This window comes from Sarcophilus harrisii, chromosome 2, assembly GCF_902635505.1.
Source record: "Sarcophilus harrisii chromosome 2, mSarHar1.11, whole genome shotgun sequence".
NCBI classification, from domain to species: Eukaryota; Metazoa; Chordata; class Mammalia; order Dasyuromorphia; family Dasyuridae; genus Sarcophilus; species Sarcophilus harrisii.
The window spans coordinates 501,650,054-501,670,319 of NC_045427.1; the positions used below are offsets into that span (position 1 = coordinate 501,650,054).

At 36.5% G+C, this 20,266-nt stretch overlaps 1 protein-coding gene across 10 annotated transcripts in view; it reads right to left on the reverse strand.

Annotated features, from left to right (window-relative positions):
- Positions 1 to 20,266, reverse strand: part of ATP8B4 (ATPase phospholipid transporting 8B4 (putative)) — a 355,835-nt gene that overhangs the window by 126,416 nt on the left and 209,153 nt on the right. For all 10 annotated transcript variants that reach the window (XM_023499838.2, XM_012545505.3, XM_023499883.2 and 7 more), the window contains one exon: positions 2,758 to 2,916. In XM_023499838.2, coding sequence (XP_023355606.1) covers positions 2,758 to 2,916 — 159 coding nt within the window. The remainder of the gene's footprint in view (positions 1 to 2,757; positions 2,917 to 20,266) is intronic.

The window sequence follows — 20,266 nt, forward strand, 5'->3', positions numbered from 1 at the left end:
TCAGGATCAGAGAAGGGGAAGGAGTATATTTGAAAGTAAAAATGATGTAAAAACAAAAAACATTTTACACACACACAGACATACATTTTAAAGAGACCTCATAAGCTGATTAATAATTGATAAAAAGCCACAGAACTCATGTTGGGCAAAAAAAAAAAAAAAAAAAATCCTAGACAAAGAAGGAAATATCTTTGCATGGGCTAACTTCCTTGACCAAAGAACAAAGGCATCTGATCTAGAGAATTATGGGGCCAGATGGAGTCTCCAGATACCACACATACATTGCCATATTTCTAGGCATTTCCCATGACCTTAAAATGGCAATTCCCCAAATGGCAATATGTTTACTAACAGACACAGCTGAGAATATTTAGTATAAATTGGGACTTTCTTAGGTTTGGAATACTTCGGAGTCTTTAATGAAATTTTTTTTATAATGGTAGCTATTTAACCAAAGTATTCATATTTTAATTGCACACATAGTCCATGAACCTAAGAAGCATCTTAATTTGTTATCAGGGTAAACAGCTGGCTTAAAATGTTATTCTAGCCACCAAAACTATGAATGTGTTCACCCAGCTTCATAAAATGGTTCCACTTTATTCTTTCTTAATAACAAAGCATAACTCTAATCACAGACAATGTGGGGGGGGGGGTGGGAGCAAAAGAATAGATTATCCCTTCTCTTTCTAGCATCTGTTATCAAATTTATAACATCCCCCAATGTTAAGATGAAATATAGGATCTAAGTAGAAAAGTAAATTTTGAGTTCTTAATAAAACAGAGACCTCCTGACCCTTTGTTCACTAGACTTTAAATGCTGGAGAGGAGCAAGCTCCTTTTTCACTATTTCTTCCCATTTCACACTATTCCCCAAATAACTCTATTTTGAGAGGAAGGACTTCGTGGTTAGCATGCATTGTATATGTGGTGGAGAGTTGAATGATAAAAAGTGATAAATGGTGACTGATATCCATGATGATGGATGAAACCAATAACTAGTAGATATTGGAACACAACAAAAGAAGGCAATTAAGTTGGGGAGAGGGGAATGATGGCACACAGAGGGAAAGAAGGACTCTAGAGGGTTTTACCCTAACCTTGCACAGGGGAGATGGCAGCAAAAGATTGAAGAATTCTCAAGAGACATCATGATGTAGTGGAAAGAATGCAAGCTTTAGAGTCAAAAGACCCAGATCCTTACCTCAGCTCAGTTGCTTACTGCCTGCATTAGCTAACTTTGGGTAAATTATTTGACACTCTAGGCCTTAGTTTTCTCAAATGCCAAATGAGAGAGTAGAACAAGATAACCTCTAGTCTCAGTGTTTCAGCTTTGCCTCTAGTTATCCTGTGAATAGTTCCTGAAGAGTCAGCAAGATATAGTGGATAGAAAGCCAGATTTAGATGTAGGAAGCCCTGGGTTCTAATCCCATCTTGGACTAATTGTGTAACCATGAATAAATTGCACACTCATCTGTAAAAATAAGAAGACTAAACCTGATGGCCTCTAAGGTCCTTTCCAGGTATATGTCCCTTGTGAGAAAACTAGGCCAGGGGTCCTCAAACTTTTAAAATAGGCGACCAGTTCACTGTCCCTCAGACTGTTGGAGGGCCGGATTATAGTAAAAACAAAAACTTTGTTTTGTGGGCCTTTAAATAAAGAAACTTCATAGCCCTGGGTGAGGGGGATAATCATCCTCAGCTGCCACATTTGACCCATGGGCTATAGTTTGAGAACTCCTGTCCAGACTATGAAATTGGAAAGAGCTAAATACAACAATAGAAAGCTAGAGAGAATTTTAAAAGCTTTCCATTCTCTCCCCTAACCCTCAATTAACAATCAATAAACATTTATTAAGTACTACTAAGCAAATATATACAGAGCAAATTATATACAGGATTAATAAGAATCATTCATCCTGCACATCATTTGTTTTGTATATACTTGATTACATGACATCTCCCTCATTAGATTGTAAGCTCTTTGAATGCAGTCTGTATTTTGTCTCTTTATGTATCCCCAGGTTTAGCACAGTACCTGAGGCTTAGAAAATATTTACTGATTGATTTATTGATTGTTTCTAGACACAATAGATTGCAGTCAATGAAAGTTAGGACTTGGGGAAGAGGGAAAGATGTTAAGAATAGGACTCTCCAGAAGCTCACATATTCCAGACTGCACATGACTCTAAAGGTGTTCTTGCATATCTCTATTTTGGGTCTCTACTTTACTTTCCTTCCTTTAATAATGTTTCCTCCGTAATAGTATACACCATTTACACAAGAGGCTTTCTCAATCCCCTTGCAGATAGCATGTACACATTTGCTCCAGCTTCATGATCCCAGGCTAGTAGCCAGGAGAAGTGAGATCACCCAGTATGAACCTGGGCTGTTTTTTCATAAAAGTCTCAAACACAAGAGCTGCATTAAAAATAGCAATAAGTCTCTGTGTGTGAGAGTATGTGTGTGTGTGTTTGTCCCACAGCTTAATCAGACTTAAATATCCTAGAAAGTACATTTCTGAGCATGTACACTTTGAGGTCAATGGGGCTAAGCAACCAGTAGGATAATCGAACCTTGTTTATTGAAATCTACAGCATGAAGCAGCTTATGGAGCAGCATTTTCTATAGGGAATAGGGGTGGGGAAGCCTTGCACTCATCCAAACAACCTTAGGCTATTAAAAGATGGCTAAAATGTGCTAATGTGTATCTCAGAGAGAGAACTAATATAGAAAACTAAGGAAAGATAGATATACCTGCAAAAATAACCATTCCAAAGCACCAGCTGGTGTTTCTCAATACACAGCCTCTCAGAATTATCTTCTCATTGTTGAGTGGGTACTTGTTATCTTTCCAAGAGAGATCTCCTGTGAATTTATCCAATTTGTTGTTAGGAGGCTCACAGGCAACAATCCCTGAAAAATAAAAAGCAAACCTTTTATGACTCACTTCAAATTTTCTTTACCAGTGCTATCTTTTGTTACTACACTATTTCTAATATATAATGCCATTTTCTTTCTAAGTCAACCAGCATTACATTTATAGAATTGTACCAGCATGGAAAGAGTGCTAGTTTGGGAGAGAAGAGCCTTGGGTTCAAATCCAGCACAGACACTTACTGGCAATCATTGAACCTTCCTGGTCCTCGGTGTCCAGATGGACAAAAGACCCTTCAGGACTCTTCCAGCTAGGATTCTAACCACAAAGAACATTCATTTAATGGAACTTTGGTAAGCACTATCCAGACTAGAGATTTAAAATTAGAGATATATTTCTAAAATTATATATCCCTTGCCTATCAAGTCATAAAAATTGAGTACAAAAAAGAAAAAATATATATATATATTTCTTTTTTGCACTCAATTTATATATATATATATATTATATACATATATATAATATATATATATATATATCTTTTAACTTATCTCTTTGTAATTTAAAGGATGTGATCATAGAATCATATAGAGTTGGAAGAGATCTTTTAGGTCAATAGTCCAACTCCTCCTCCTCATTTTTATAGATAAGAAAACATCTAAAGTCATACAGGAGCAAAGGACACAGGCATAATTTGCAACCCAAAATCCAGGTCATCTGTCTACAAATACAGTGTCTTTTTTTGGGGGGGAAGGCAATAGGGATTAAAGGACTTGTCCAAGATCACACATCTAGTAAGTATCTGAAGCCACATTTGAACTCATGGCCTCCTGACTCAAGAGCAAATGCTCTAATCACTGTACCATTGAACCAACCACCCTTCTGTCATTCTTTCATAGCAAACTACACTGCTTCTCCATAATGGCACTGTTTAACTCTTGCATTCAGAATATGTTCCAGATCTATGATTTCACTAGTGTGGAGAACTTATAATGAAGGAACTACCTTTCTCAAAGCAAATTAGTACTTAATCTGCATTTTAGAGTCTTATAGAGTTGACATGGGCACTTAGAAATTAAGTCATTTGCCCAGGGTCACACAGTCAGAAATATGTCTGGATTTGAACTGGACTCCAGGAATGATGTACTGTCCAAAACTCCACATGACAAAAGAAATGGACTATTCTGTGATTTTTCAGGCTTTTATCCTCCAATACTATGCTTTCATTTTCACAATAGTTCACATTTCAAGGATCCCATGTTGAAACCATTCAAACCAGTTTGTGGCGTCATGTTCACCAATGTTATCACAGCACCATATTACTTCAGGATACCAGTCAGAATGCATAAAATTGGCTCTTCTTTACACTACCATGATTCTAAACCGGGAAAACTTGAGGCTTATTTAGAACATATGGATAAGAATGTCTGGAGATGCCTTTCAGATACAGGGCTAGTTTTTCATATCTTAATTAGATCATAGATCTGATAATGAACTTTTTTTTTTTTCCAAAAATGTCATACAGTGTTCCTCAAACATATGGGACAGATTTGCTTATCCTTTAAGCACCTGAATATAAAGGTATATATTTATTCCATTAAACAACAGCACATGAAAACTAAAGCAAAGTTTATTTTTAGCTAGTTGGAAACAGAAAAAATCTACCTGTGTGGGCTCTTTTCTAAAGTAAGGACCATCAGTTAGATTGACACAAATGTGCATTGAAACAATTAGAATCAAGTGAAAGGAAAAATAGGATTGGAAACATGGAGAAACAGAAAGCAGAGACAAAATTATGTTGTAATGAATGAAGCATATCCTCTTTGGTTGAAGCACTCAAAGTTCAAGGTCAAAAGCATTTTAAAAGGGACTCCTAAAGAACCTTTTCCCAGCACAACCCAGAAACTTTCTGATGTAAGGATTTAGGAAAATAGAAAGAGCAGTTTGAAACCATGAAGGGAAGGAGGGGAGAAGGGGAGGAATTGGGAGTGTAGAACTGAGAAAGAAAGATGGACATTGGATCTTCAGGGTAGTTATGAGGAGATTGAGCCTGGATTAGCCACCAGGAAAGCTGGGCCTCAAGCCAAGCAGCCTCCTGATCTTAATTTGGTCTCCCAAGTAGATTTCCCTAAAGGGAAGTGATATTTCCCATTGCAAGCTATTAAACTGGTTTGTTGGTTCAGATGCCTCTTGTGATAGTTGTCTGTGGGCACGAACTCAATATTCAGGCTCACTGAGGCAGTATTTAGAGAGGCAAAGCTCAACTTTGAACTTTGTAGATGACCTTGACTCTGCTTACCCAAGGTCATTACTACCAAGATGGGATGTTCACAGGCTTACATCTTGGGTAACTCACTGAAAATTTTCAAAATGGCTTTTGCTAAAAGACAGTAAGCAATGGGCAGGAGGATAGATGAAAACTTGGTACCAATGAAGTTTTCCTATTAAGGAAAACTTCTGTGCCCCAATAGTTGTAATTATATGTCTATAGCCTCGGAATGACAACAGAACAGGGAAATTCAGGGCTGATTTAAACTGGACCACAGTGCAGATAATTATGCTGGGAAGGCAGAATCTTTTATCCAAGTTTCAAGATTCCAGTATTTGTCCATCCCCACCACCTCCCCCCCCAAAAAAAAATGTCTAATAATTCTCATTCCTGTCTTTGGTACAATTCACTTTTTTTTTTTTTTTTTTTGCCTAGAAATGGTAAAAATGGGAGTCACTAACAAAACTTATGAATTGGCAGTATAGTTGACAACTCCTCTTAAAGCTTTTTCGTTTCTCTGACCCAAGCCCCAATTTCTCAGGCTTCAAATTTGGTCATAAAAAATGTGCTTTGGGCAAAAACAACATGATACGGAGCCTCTGCCAACAGGAATATAAAAAACAGGCTCATTTGATCATTTTTATTGTCGCAAGCAAACTCTGACATGGAAGAGAATACAGCCGTGAACACGTCCCCTTGCTCCTCCAGGCCCTGGAGGCCAATCCACTTCTGGCCCTTCCCCAAGGGTGTGGTTCTAGACAAGGACAAAAAGGCTGGGTAGGCCAAGGAAGACTGCTTTAATTCAGAGAAGTGCTTGTAAGCCAAATCATCCCTCCTTAAAAGAATCAGTGGGATTCTAGAGAGTCAGGTCAAAATAAAATGTCACTTAAGGAGGACAAGTGCAAGGAGAGAAAGATTTAAGGTCTGTAATCAAATCTGAACCTCTTCCTTATCAATGAAACAGTATGATTGATCCTACGTTTGCTAATTCTGCCATCACTAGACACCAGTTTATTAATTTTGGTAAGGAGGGAGGAAACAAGGAAGGGAGAATGGAAAGGAAGAAAGGAGGAAGGAAGGGAGACAGGAAGGGAGGAAGGGAGGAATAAAGGAGGAATGAGGGAGGGAGGGAAGGAGGAAAGGAAGGAAAAAAGGAAGAAGATAAGAGTTTCCTGAGGATTGCTAAAAGGCAAATTAGAAAATATCAGAGAACTAAAGGGAGAAAATTTTCTCTTCTTTCTTTAAGCTCCCACTACTAGTAAGTGAACTTTATTGTAGTTTGCAGAGAAGGCTACAATCATCCAATATAAATTTCTTCAACACTCTTCCTCTGGCAAAGGGGACAATTTCAAAGAAACCTGAGGATACTTGTATTAATAGATACGATGAAGTGAGTAGAACCAGAACTATTATTTTAAAAATCATTGTAAAAAAGTAACACTTTTGAAAAGTATACTTCTGATTAATACAATAAGCAGCCATGATTGCAAAAAGTTGGTGATAAAGTTGTTATCTTTATGTTGTGTATGTATATATATATATAAAGAAAGATAAATGCTGAAAAGATTCAAGCAGAAAGAAATCAATTTTTTAGACATTACTGCACAAATTTGTTTTGCTTGACTATGCATATTTTTAAAGTAGTTAAGAAAAAAAGAGAGAAAATTAATACCTAAAAATGTTAAATAAAAATTATACGAATCTACCCTAATTGTCAATTTCCTCACTTATCCTGTCTCCCTCCCTTTCTGGCAGCAATGGGAGATGTGAGTGAACCTGAATTTAGAGAGAGTTGGCCAGCAGAGTCATACAATTTTATACAAATTTTTACAGCCAAACAAAGTAAAAAGAAGGAAATCTTAAATTGCATCAAAAAATTCTAACCATATAAAAATGTTTAGGAGGTGAAGAGCACTCTCTTGGGTATCTCTCTGTCACTAAGGGAGTTTAAAGAAAAAGGACAGAGAAATAAATATATTGGGAAATTCGATGATTGAGAAAGCAATACAGTCTAAGATCTACCTTTTCTTCACTGAAAATGTATTAGCAAGAAAAACATCATGTTTGATTATCCTTCGGTTCCTTAAGCTCTTCAACTCCTGTGACCTCCACCTCTACTGCCAGCAACTAGGGTGGTTACATCTTAGACCATACCATCTTTCAAAGATATTCCATTAATAAACTCCCAATGCTAAAATTCCTCTCTCTAACCCTAATCTACTTTCCTTCTTCCCCTCTCTCTCTCCTTTATTTTTCCCAGGTTTGTTTTGCACTCTCAACATGACCTTCAGTCTCTTGGTCACTCTCCTTTTCCATTTGGTGCAGGTCCAATCTCATTTTTCTCTCTACCTAGCTTGACTCAACTATTTCAAGAATGCTCTCTTCTATACCCTTTAATCCCTTGCTCCATTAATCTCCCACTGTTCCTACCCTGCTAATCTTCAATTCTAAATAACTCCTACCAAAAGACTCCTCCTCCACCCATAATCTTATCTGGACAAACCCATTAGAGAAAATTGTGAAACCATCATCTCACTCATTCACAAGCCAATCATCTCAGCATCATAGATGTGCAGTTAGAAGGGACCTCAGAGGCCATCTAGGCCAGTGTCTTCACTTTAGAGATGAAGAAACAGGTTTAAGGAAGCTATGACTTACCCAATATTACATTAAATTCAGTGCCATATCGTGTTTATTTTACATCAGCAATATTCCTCATCCATCAATTCAATGCAACAAACATTTAGTGAGGTCCTTCTATGTTCAAGACTCTGAAAGGGCTTCTGGGGATCAGACTGTACCAGTCCATATTACAATGCTCAGTTTGATTTCTGCCCTTTCCATACTTCTGCCCTTCTCTGTGTCCACCTCTTGGGATCCTTACTTTCCTTTGAAGTCCAAGTTAAATATTGCCTCGGACATGCATACTTTCTTGATTCATTCCCTCTAGCCAGTGCCACTCCAAAAAAAGATTGACTTATTTTTTTTTTTAATACATCTTAAAGAGTGGTTTACCTGAGGTCAAATAAGCAGTATGTGTCAGCATGTCATGCAAGTGATTTATGTATCTCTATATCCAACTTAGGCTCTTCCTTGAGATCCAGCTTCCTCTAGGACACTTCAGACTTAAGCCCACAGATATCTCAAATTTGACATGTCCAAAACATAACTTATTTTATTTCCTCCAAACTTCCCCCCTTCTCTATTACTTTCAAGGATACCACTATCTTCTCAGTCACCCAGACTCACAACTTGAATGTCGAACTGAACTCCTCATTCTCTCACACTCCACTTGTCCAATCTCTCACCGAATCTTGCCCTTTCTGCCTTTACAATCTTTCTCATAAATAAATGATCCCTTCTTTCAGCCTACATAGTGTAAGCCCTCATAATGTCTCACCTAGACTATTGACATAGCCTTCCCGTTGGTCTCCCTGCTTTCAATCCATTCTCCTCTCAGCTGCCAAAGTATTTTTCTAATTCTCAGTATGTCTGATCATTTCTGATCTTGTTCTATGAGTTCCAGTGGTGCCTTATCGACTCAGGACCAAATGTAAACTCTGTTTCCTCATGATCTGGTCTCTTCCTACCTTTATTGTCTACTTGCACCTTATTTCACTCTACACTCTGTAATTCATCTATAATATTCTATTGAAGTTTCTTGAACAAGGCACCCCATTTTTAGCCTTCATGTTTTTGTCCTGTTTCTCATGTCTGAAATGTTCGGCAACACCTCTCTTCCTATCTTCACTTCATAGCTTTGCTACTTCCTTCATCTCAAAGCCTACCTCCTAAGAGAGGCCATTTTTAATACCCTCCACCCTTTGCTAATGTTTTTCTCTCCCATTTTACATTGCCTTCCATCTCTCTTTGCCTCCCTGTCTCTCTCTTTCCCACAAAAATTATTTTTTGAAGTCTCCCATTCCCTCCCATTTGCTGGTAGTATTACCCCTTCAAAAAAAAAAGATTAACTTTCTTTTATTTTATAATCTCTAATATGCAATAGAGAGACAGACAGACAGATAAATGATATAGATAATAGTTTCTGCAAGCTTCTTGGGGCCAAGAAATATTAATTTTTTGTCTTTAAGTCCTCAGTAATTAGCACAGTACCTGAAACATAAAAAGTATTTAATAAATGCTTGTAAACTGCCTAATTGTCATTCTGGTGCCAGAAATGATCCCTTCTTTCCATCTATTCAAGTCCTTCCTTTCCTTCAAGATTCAAGTGTCATTGCTATTTCCTCCATGACTTCCTCATTATATTTCTGAAATCATTCTGTCTCTATCTCTGTCTTTCTCTCTTTCTCCCTCTCTCTTTCCCTCCCTCCTTTCCCGCTTTCTCTTTCCCTCATTCCCCCACATACAAATAGAAAGATAGATAGATTGACTGATTGATTGATATTATCTTCTTCATTAGACTGTAAACTCATTGAGGAGAAAAACTGTTTTTTAGTCTTATGTCTGTGTCTAAACAAAGTACCTATCACATAGAGTGATACATGCTGACTGACTGAGTAGTAACTGATATCTGAGACAAACCTTTACCTGATTCTGAAGCCAGTTCTCTATCTATACACAACCACCTATATTCCTTTTGCATCTCATAGATGCTTGATAAGAATTCATCACTGAATTTTTAAAATGGGCAATAATAAAACTGAAATGGATGATTTCACCAGATGTCTTTGGAGAGAAGCTGGATGGCCATTTATGAGCAATACATAAGGTTTTTTTGGTCCTGCAGAGGTAGAACTAACTGGCTTTTGTTGTTTCATTCAACTTTGAGGTTCTTTGACACATAAGAAAGGCAATAGGAAAGGAGCTAGTTCCTCCTTCACTCTAATTTCCTCTTAGAGGTGAACTCTTTAAGAAAATATCAGTTCAAAGCTGATTATAGATAGGCCTGAAAAGATTTATATAAACTGATGCTGAGCAAAAGAAGCAGAACCAGAAATACATTGTACACAATAACAGCAAGAATGTGTGATAATCAACCATGAAAGTCTTGATTCTTCTCAGTATTTCAGTGAAGCAAAGCAATTCCAATAGACTTTGGACAGAAAATGCCATCTGCAACCAGAGAAAGAACTAAGGAAACTGAATGTAAGTCAACACAGGCTGTGTTCATTTCTTTTTTCTGTTTTTTTTTTTTTTAATCTCTCCCATGGTATTTCCCTTTTGCTCTGATTTTCTCTCCCAACATAATTCATAAAACAATATGTATTAAAAATAAATACATAAATTTATTATTAATTTATTATTAATAAAAATAAACTTATTTATTAAATAAAAAGAAAAGAAAATATCAGTTCACCTGGTTCATAATCCATGAAACAATTAGATGATACAAGTTATAGAATACTGAAACTGGAGCCCAAATTCAGCCTCAAACACTTACCGGCTATATGGCCCTGACCAAGTCATTTAAGCTCAGTATCCTCAACTGAGTAAATGAGGATAACAACAGCACCTATCTGCCAGCGTTGTTGTGATGGTCAAATGAAACAATATTTATAAAGTACCTAGCAGAGTGCCTGGCATATAGTAAACACACACACACACACACACACACACACACACACACACACATATATATATATATATATGCTTATTCTCTTCCCATTGAAAATGTTTAGAGAGGCATGGCTTAGTACAGAAAGTGATGTATTTGTAGTGAAAAGATCCAAGTTCAAATTCCATTTTTTATTAATCACTACTTAATGGCCTTAGTTAAATCTCTTTTTTGGGACTGAGTTTTCTTAGATATAAAAAACAGGGGCTCATAAATTTAGAGATTAAAGGGGCCTCGGATACTGTCTCATTGCAATATTCTCATTTATAGATGAAGAAATTGAGGCCCAGGAAAGTTGGATAAATCAAGTACTCTGTGAATTATGCATATGTCTCAGAAGTTAAATTTCTTTCCTGCTGTCCTAGGGCTTCCTTTCCTGCCCATCATACTATCTCATCATAAAATGTTTGTACAAGAATAACCAGCCATCTTGCTGCCCCCAGGATGCCACTAGCAGGTTCTTTTCTACAGGAACCACAATGTCCCCTTTTTATTCTTTCAATTTCTCTTTCCCCCTACCTCATTTCACCCCTTCTGTTCTTCCCCCTGCTCTTTCCTGATGGGATCAGCAGCAGTGGTACAACTCTAGAGTGACATGGACTTCAGATGCTCTTAAAACTGTCTGTGCCAAATGTAGCTATGTCATAGTAACAGAGACTTAATGTTGGAAGGAACCTTAGGGACAATCCAGTTCATTCCACATATGGAAGGAAGGAAGGAAAGAAGGAAGGGAGGGAGAGAGGAGCAAAGGAGGGAGGGAGGGAGGGAGGGAAGAAGGGAAGGAGGAAGGAAGAAAGGGAGGGAGGGAAGGAAGGAGGGAGGAAGGGAGGAAGGAAGGAAGGAAGGGAAGGAGGAAAGGAGGGAGGGAGGAAGAAAGGAAGGAAGGAAGGGAGGGAGGGAAGGAGGAAAGGAGGGTGGGAGGAAGGGAGGGAAGAAGAAAGGAAGGAAGGGAGGGAGAGAGAGAAGGAAGGGAGGGAGAAAGGAAGGAAGAAAGGGAGGGAGGGAAGGAAGGAAGAGAGGGAGGGAGGAAAGGAAGAAGTGAGGAAGGGAGGAAGGAAGAAAGGAAGGGAGGAAGGAAGGAAGGAAGGAAGGAAGGAAGGAAGGAAGGAAGGAAGGAAGGAAGGAAGGGAGGAAGAGAGAAAAGGAAGGGAGGGAGAGAGAGAAGGAAGGGAGGGAGGGAGAGAGGGAAGGAAGGAAGGAAGGAAAGAAGGGAGGGAGGAGGAACCTCCCCCCAAAAAAGATTACCTTGATTATGTTATAACTTAATTTATGAAAAGAAAAGATGGTGATTGACAAGTAAAGAAATCACCAAATGCCACTGAGTCTTTTCTTCTTTTTCTGAAACATATTTTAAACCTCTGTTGCACTGGATATGTTTTATTCTTTAGAAAAAAATCACAAAATGTAGGGTAATTCTTGAAATGAACACTCAATCTTTTGCTGGTACAAAATTCAATACTAACAGTTATATAAAATATGTAAACTTGTCACAAGTTGCAAAAAGCAGATCTCAGTTTGTCAAGAAAAAAGACAAATATTTTTTAAAAACTACACTAAACACAAGTAAACAAGTGATATGTTACCCTTTCTTTAAGAAGAGAAAATGGCATATAATTATCAAATGAGAGGTATTTTTGGTGGTTTTTCTCTCATGGAATGAGCCACAGGGGCATTGTAAAGAGCTGACCTCAAAACTAAAAAAACTTGGGCTCCTCTGATCTCTGTTTTCTGTGTGATCCTGAGCAAGTCATTTAACTTTCCAGCACTGGAGGCCAGAAGTGTCAAACACCTGACCTGTGGACCACCCACAATACTGCCAAGTGCGGCTCAAGCCAGATTCAAATGTAGCTCTTCTCTGATTTTAATGCATTGATGTGTTCATTTTTAAAAGAAATACATAAATATGTGTGGTTTTCTAAGTCAATATATAGCCCACAAGTATCCTTTATATACTATTTAGTATTCCCCATATCTTACAGTTAAGTCCATTGCTCTAAGCAACTTTCAGAGACTAGAAGTTGCAGAGAAGTTGTCAGTTAATCAGTGAAGAAGTGAAAGGAAAAGAGGAGACATAGTGAGATGATCAACAGAAATAAAAAGGAAAGGAAAAGGAATCCAGGAGCCAGAGAATGGTAACAAACCTATTTTAAACACTATTATTTGTCAGGCACTGTGGATACAAAGACAGAGCAAAAAGAATCCCTCCCCTCAAGGAGTTTACAATTTAATGGGAGAAACAACATACATGAATCAGAACACACAATGCAGAGCAGAGAGATGGCAAGAGCTGCTGAGAGATGAATAGAAATACAACATGTTGGTACAAACATAGAACGGGGAGAATGAGACATCAGGACAATCCTAGAAAGAACATAGAAATTAAAGATATATTGTTTATCAAGATGCTCAGGAAAGACATGTTTAAGCCATAACAATCATTCTTAGTGGCATATATGAATATTGAGTCAGTTCCAATTAGTTCTAGATAATTAGGTAGTTCAGTGATAGAGTATTGGATCTTAAGTCAGGAATATAGAGTCAAATCTGGCCACATTTATCAACTTTGTGACCCTAGGTAAGAAATTAATCTCATTCATGTGATCCTGGATAAATCATTTAATCTCATTCAGTCACAGTTAAATCATCTATCCATAAGAGGAAGGCAATAATAGCACCTACTTAGAGCACAGCTACATAATTGCTGGAAGGATGATATTAAATAATATTTATAAAGTGCTTTGTTAACTTTTTATTATTGTTGTTGAGACATACAGTTATGCTTGCCTCTTCATGATCCCATTTTCAGGGCTTCCTTGACAAAGATACTGGAATGGTCTGTCATTTCCTTCTCCAGTCCATTTTACACATGAGGAAACTGAGACAAACAGGGTTAAATGACTTGCCTAAGGTCACACAGATAATTAGCATCTCAGGTAACATTTGAATTGAGATCCTCTTGACTCCAGGCCCAACACTCCATCCATAGCACCATTCAACTGTCCAGTCAATCTCGAAATATTCTATAAAAGCTAGCTTTTATTCTTATTATTCCAATTAAGCACTTACTAGTAGTGGAAAGAACTGTAAAGGCCTCAAGAAAACAGTGGTATTACTTTTCTTAAGACCCTACTGTTTTTGTTATTTGAAAGAAGCAGCCTTATCTAGCTGACTACAAGTCAGAATTTTGGAAGTCAAGGTACACAACTTATGAAATGGCAATGTGCAAACCAAACTACTTAGGCTCAAAATGGAATCCAAAGAAAGGAGGCTCACCCAAACTTTGCAATATCAGTCTAATTCCCAAGTCAGAATGGTGTAGAGCAGAATCCTTAAACTATCCCACTAGGAAATGTCCCTCTCTCACTCCTACATTAAGTTTTTCCAGTCCTTGAAAATATCTAACTGCTATGTAGCAATCATTTGTGCCACTAAAGAATTACCCAATGGGTATGAATGTTTGCAAGGACAAACTGAGACAGAAAGAGAGCAAATACCTCTGATAAATCCTATAAATTGTAAGTTCTTTTATGGCAGGGACTATTTTTTGACCTTTTTGGCATTCCCAGAACTTAGTGCTTAGCATATGGTAAGTACTTAATACATTTCTACTGACTGGCACCGTAGGCACTTAATTCATAGTTGTTGACTTCCTGACCAGCATCAATACCATGGAAATGTAAGGAGTTACAACAACATCAATGCATTTTCATCTTGGAAAAAAAAATCAAAATTAATCAAGAAAGGAAAATTTTGCCCATTCCTCAACTTCTCTCTTTGTCTTTGATAAAAGACACTTTTCATCATGAGTTTTACCACCTCCTTCTCCTCCTCTTCTTCTTCCTTCCTTCTTCCTTCTTCTTTTTTCCTTCTTCTTCTTTCTTTCTTTTTCTTCTTTTTAAAACCAGCTTGGAAAGAAGAAAAGCCTTCAGATAAATTGATTCGGATTCATCTTTTCTATCTTCTTTCTCACTTTTCCTGCTTAACCAGGAGTTTCAATGTATCTCACCCAGAAGAGTAGAATGGATTATGTGCTTTTCAGAACTACCTATTTATTTCCATTTAGTATTGAAGGATACCATCTAGTTTAAACCCCTAATCCTCATTTTACAGATAAGAAAACTAAAGAGTTGGAAGATTTCCCAGGTTGCACTAGTAAATGGCAAAGCCAAGATGAGAATCTAGGTTCTCTGACTCTAAATCTAGCATTCTTTCCATTATACCACATTGTTTCTTCTAAAATAAATGACAATACCAGCCTGAACCACGTTCATGCAAGTACCTTTGTTCAATCAGTCATTTTTTCTATATGTGTGTGTTTTTTCTCTCCCTTCTGTGCATGTGTCTTCTCTGCCTTATTTCAGTATGTGTGAGTCACTGGTAAAAGTTACTAAAGCTAGAGAAAAAAAATTTTAAAAGGAACTTTCTGTCCCAGATAATGAATAATTATTTATCCAAAGGGTTTTTTTTCCAACATGAGGAGAGGTGGAACAGAGAGGAAAAAATATTTATTAATTGAAAAACAGCTGATTTAAAACATTTATTTGCAGATTTATATTTGACTTAAAATGTCCTCAATATGAATAATATATTCTAAACTCAAGTCTTCTTACAATATTTCATGGTAGCATGTGGGTCATAGAATCTATCACTGGAAAAGTCCTCAGAGATTATGCAGTCCAAGTCCCTTCTTTGGTAGAGAAAGAAACTGAGGCCCAGAGAAACCAATCATTTGCTCAAGTACACATCAGTAGTAAGTTACAGAGCCAGGATTAGAATTTGGGTCCTATGCACCAAGTTCTAGGGTCTTTCTATTGTACCACATCATTTTAACTATTTTTAGAGGTTATATCAGTGGGATAACAAGCTCTGGGAGATCTTGTTGTTATTTAGTCATTTCAGTCAAGTCCAGTTTTTCATGACTCATTTGGCATTTTTTCTACAAGATACTCAAGTGATTTGCTACTTTTTTCTCCAGTTCATTTTACAGATAAGGAAACTGAGGTAGTTAAGTGACTTGCCTAGGGACACACATAGGCTAGCTATGTGTCTGAGACCAGATTTGAACTCAAGAGGATAAGTCTTTAAAACTTCTGGCCTGGTACTCTATCAACTCTGCCACCTAGATGACCTTCAGGAAGTCCTATGAACTTTGCTGGTTTTCCTGTGAAGACTTGCTGATATATATCTATTTTCTGTGGATCAAAACTTGAAAAGTTTTGATAGATTTACTACAAGTCTGCCTATAAATGATTGATTTTTTTCTTCTGCAACAAATCACAAAGACCAATTAAGTCATCAGAAGGCTGTTTACTTTGTCCATGGAAGAAATACCACAGATTCCTGAAATGCCAAAATTAACTATTTTTTTCATTCTTTGCTTAATTAAACATATTATTGCTTGAAAAGAAATATTTGTAAAATTCAGAGTTTCTGAGTACAATCTGCCCAGACACACTATTGCCAAAATTAAGACACAGAATTCACAAGACTTAGAGAATGCTTATAATAGCAGCATGTTTCAATAGGATAAATATTTCCAGTGTTCCTAATATTTTATACTCGCATAAAATTTTAAAAGAAGGCAGTTTCTCTCACAGTTCCAGTAGGAAATGCCAGCTAGAATCCTTTAAATGAGGAATTTTAAAAATCCACACCATATTTTATGTCAACCCCATTTTTCTTTGGTTTGTAAATACAGCAATTAATAAAGGAAATTTAATTTGTATGTTGTATCTAATTCATTTAACCCTGATTCATCTGTTCATTTTTTAGACTCATTCTCGGAAACACAAAGTGACATTTCAGAAAGGATATCATCTATTTAAAAATTCAGAGAAATTTAGGATTTCAGAATAAAAGAATGACTAGTATAGGACAGGCTGAAAGTACAGAACATAGGGTCCATTACAAATTCATGCCATTTTATCTGAACAGGACTTACAGAGAAATCATTTTATTCCTCCCTGATTGACTGTCTACCTACTGCCTGCAATTGGTGGTACTAATCTCTTTTCTCATCAACTTTTATACAAAAATCCTACAGCCTTATTTCTTGAAAAAAGTAAACGTTATTCATTTCACTTTCCTCATCTTTTTTATTCCGTATGGGAAAGCCCCTCTACTTCTCTACTATCATCTCCACTGTTCTAGCCTCTAAGGAAAAAGTAGACCCATTCTTCAAGACTGACTGACATGTGCACATAATCTCATCTCTTACCACCTCTTCTAGAACTTTGTCCCAACACTCAGTCCTTCCCTTTCTCTTTGTCTTTGTATCACCATTAGTACCTAGCACAGGGCCTAGAACATAGCAGAAGCTTCATAAACACTTGTTCGTTCTTTACTGATTCCCCCCTACAATGGACAAACAGGCTACAGTCTCCCTCCTCCTTAAAGAGCCATTTCAGTGAGCTCTCATCCAATAGTGGTCTTTTCTTTCACTGCCAAACTTCAATAATTGCTATCTCTACATTCTCACCTTCTACACTACACTGAGTGTAATCAGTGCTTACACTCTGGCTTCAAAATTCCCAGCTCTACTGAAATCCATTTTTGCGAAGTTACTTACCATTGATCTCAACTCTGGAATCTAATGACTTTTTCTCATTCCTCATTCTTCAGCTTCCAAAACTCCTCCTCCTGGATTCTCTCTTCTTCCTAGGCTTCTGTGACATTATTGTCTTCTTTTTTTCTCTTCCAATACATTCCAACCATTCTGTCTCTTTTGCTGGTTTCTCAATAATTTTCCATCCCCTGAGTATAAATGTCGCCCAAGATTCTGTCCTGTGGCACGTTTCCGTCTCTTTACACCCTCTCCTTTGGTAATTTATCAATTTCCACATATTTGATCATCATCTCTAAATAGAGACCTCTCAAATCTATATTTGCAGCATTAATTTCTCTGCTCAATTTCAGGTCTCCCTACTACATCATCTTTCATGTACTCTACATTCCAGGCAAATTAGATTGGCTGCTATTTCTTAAACTCAATATGTCAATTCTTACCTTCATGTATTTGCACAAACTGGGTCTCTTTCCCCAACCTAGAAGGCACTTCCGGATCATCTCTATATCTTAGAATCCATCAGTGCTAAGTAGTTTCCAACATACAATAGGCACCTAATAAATGCTTGTTGATTTATTTTCCTCTAAGGCTTATCTCCTCAATTGTTAATGCTTTCCTCCCTCTTTAAATCTTATTATTTTTATTAATTTATTAGTAATAATAATTTATTTATTTATCTATTAAATTTATCTTATTAATTTATCTATTATTCATGTCATATTCATGTTCTTCCTACCAAAGAATGTAAGCTCTTTAACAGTTAAGAGTGCTTATTTTTTGGCTTCTTAACCCCAGCACTTAGCAAGGTGTCTTACAGAGAATTTGCTTAATGCATGACTTTGAATTGAATTGCACTCATTATCATATCAGTTTTTGCATTATATGACATTTAAAAAGTATTCCTAGTTTGAGTACAAATGATAAAAATGAGGCTGTTGCCTTTAAATGAGAAAACAACTTTCTATTGATGCTTTGAGGAAACCAGTCAGACTATGAAAAATGCATTTGAGTGAAAACAATAAATGAATGAGTAATTGCTATTAGTCCAGAGGAGCTCACATGCAAAACCAATCACTTTGATGAAGTATAAAAATACTACTTTTGTTTTTTACAGCAACTCAGTGAGTCATAGTGGAGAGTGAACATTTGAGTTCAAGTCTGGTTTCTCACACACATACTGGCTGTGAACCTGGGCAAGACCCTGGGCAAGTGACAATCTCTCAGGGACCCAAATAACTCTCAAAGACTCTTAAATTGCAGAGAATGACCTGAATTGTCAAAATTCTTACATCTAGGCATTCCCAATATCAGTGAAACAAGTACATAGTCTATCTCTCTCTAGCTGGTCACTGTGATCTTTAGCAAGTGACTTCATCTCTTGGAGTCTCAGTTCCCTAATCTACTAAATTAGTATAGTGATACTTTGTCTACCTACCTCACAAGACTATTCTGAAGTAATAAACTGATAAGTCTTAAAGAGTTATAAATATAGTTTATCAATATTATTATTATTATAACAATATAGGAGCACAGATAGAGAGTTAGGACACAATGGTAATTTTATTGTTATTATTAAATTATTTACAAATTATTTCTTGCTTTAAAATGAATTTCTAGGTTTTGTTATTGTTGCTATTGTGGCATTTTGGTTATGTCCAATTCTTCGCTAGGACCCCATTTGAGGTTTTCTTGGCAAAAATATTGCAATGGCTTACTATTTCTCTTTCCAGGTCATTTTACAGATGAAGAAACTGAGGCAAGCAGGATTGAGTCACTTGCTCAGGATCATATAGCTAGTGTCTAGCCCAGATTTGAACTAATAAAGATGAGTCTTCATGTCTTCTGACCCCAAACCCTATCCACTGATTAAAAGAGTTTCTGACAACTTTGAATACTAGTCATTACAAAGGAGAATCAAGACCATCTTTTCCTAATGGACTTATATATGAAGAAACTAAAATAAAATGTAAAAGGATGATTTTCTTAAAAATTTTTGTGTGTTTGTGTATAATGGTAGCCATCTCTTGGAAGGACGGGATAGGGAAAGATGAAAAAAATTTACATTATAATGTTGTAAATTTGAAAGAAATAGCAAGTCTACACCATAAACCTGCATTTTAATGTACAACCATTGTTTATTACAGTATGTTATGAAGTTGCTTGTTTTATTCCATAAATTAAATAAAATAAAATTTTAAAACTATATTGTCATTTACCATAATGAGACTAGAATTCTACAACTTGTACTGTCAGATCACATGCTAAAACATAACAAGTTTTCCATCAGAATTCCGAAACAATATGATGTATCCTTTTTCTAAACACTTAATTTACATGAACAATTGGTTTTATTGGACTCCTACTAACATTTGTTTTAAGCTACTCTTTAGTAGCTAAAGAATCTAATGACAAATAGTTGAACCATTCAAATTTTCTAGACTCTTCCTCTGACTTACGTCATAGAAATCCTTCTGAATATGGAAGAATTCAATATTTTTCATACAACTATTCATTGTACAATATGCTTCTGTAACAGGGATTAATATATTTACTGGCTCCAGACAGAGGTTTAAAAACAAAAACAAAGCATAAACAATAAAGCTTTCATTTGTGCATTTGAGAAACACCAAAAGGGGAGTGTGTATGCTTAACATATGAGATCATTGTGACGTCTTTGTCCAAATCTTAGATTAATATAGACCAAAATAAATAAATAAATCTTTTAGTCAGTTACTAGCACTTACAAATCAAACTTATTAACCAGACCAAGCCAAGGTATACAAGTGTTATTGTTGTTGCTATTGAGTCATTTCAGTCATGTCCAACTCTTCATGACTACATTTGGCGTTTTCTTGGCAAGCATACTGAAGTGGTTTGCTATTTCTTTCTCCAGTTCATTTTACAGATAAGAAAATGGAAGCAAACAGGGTTAAGGAACTTGTCCATGGTCACATAGTTAATAAATATCTGAGATAAAAT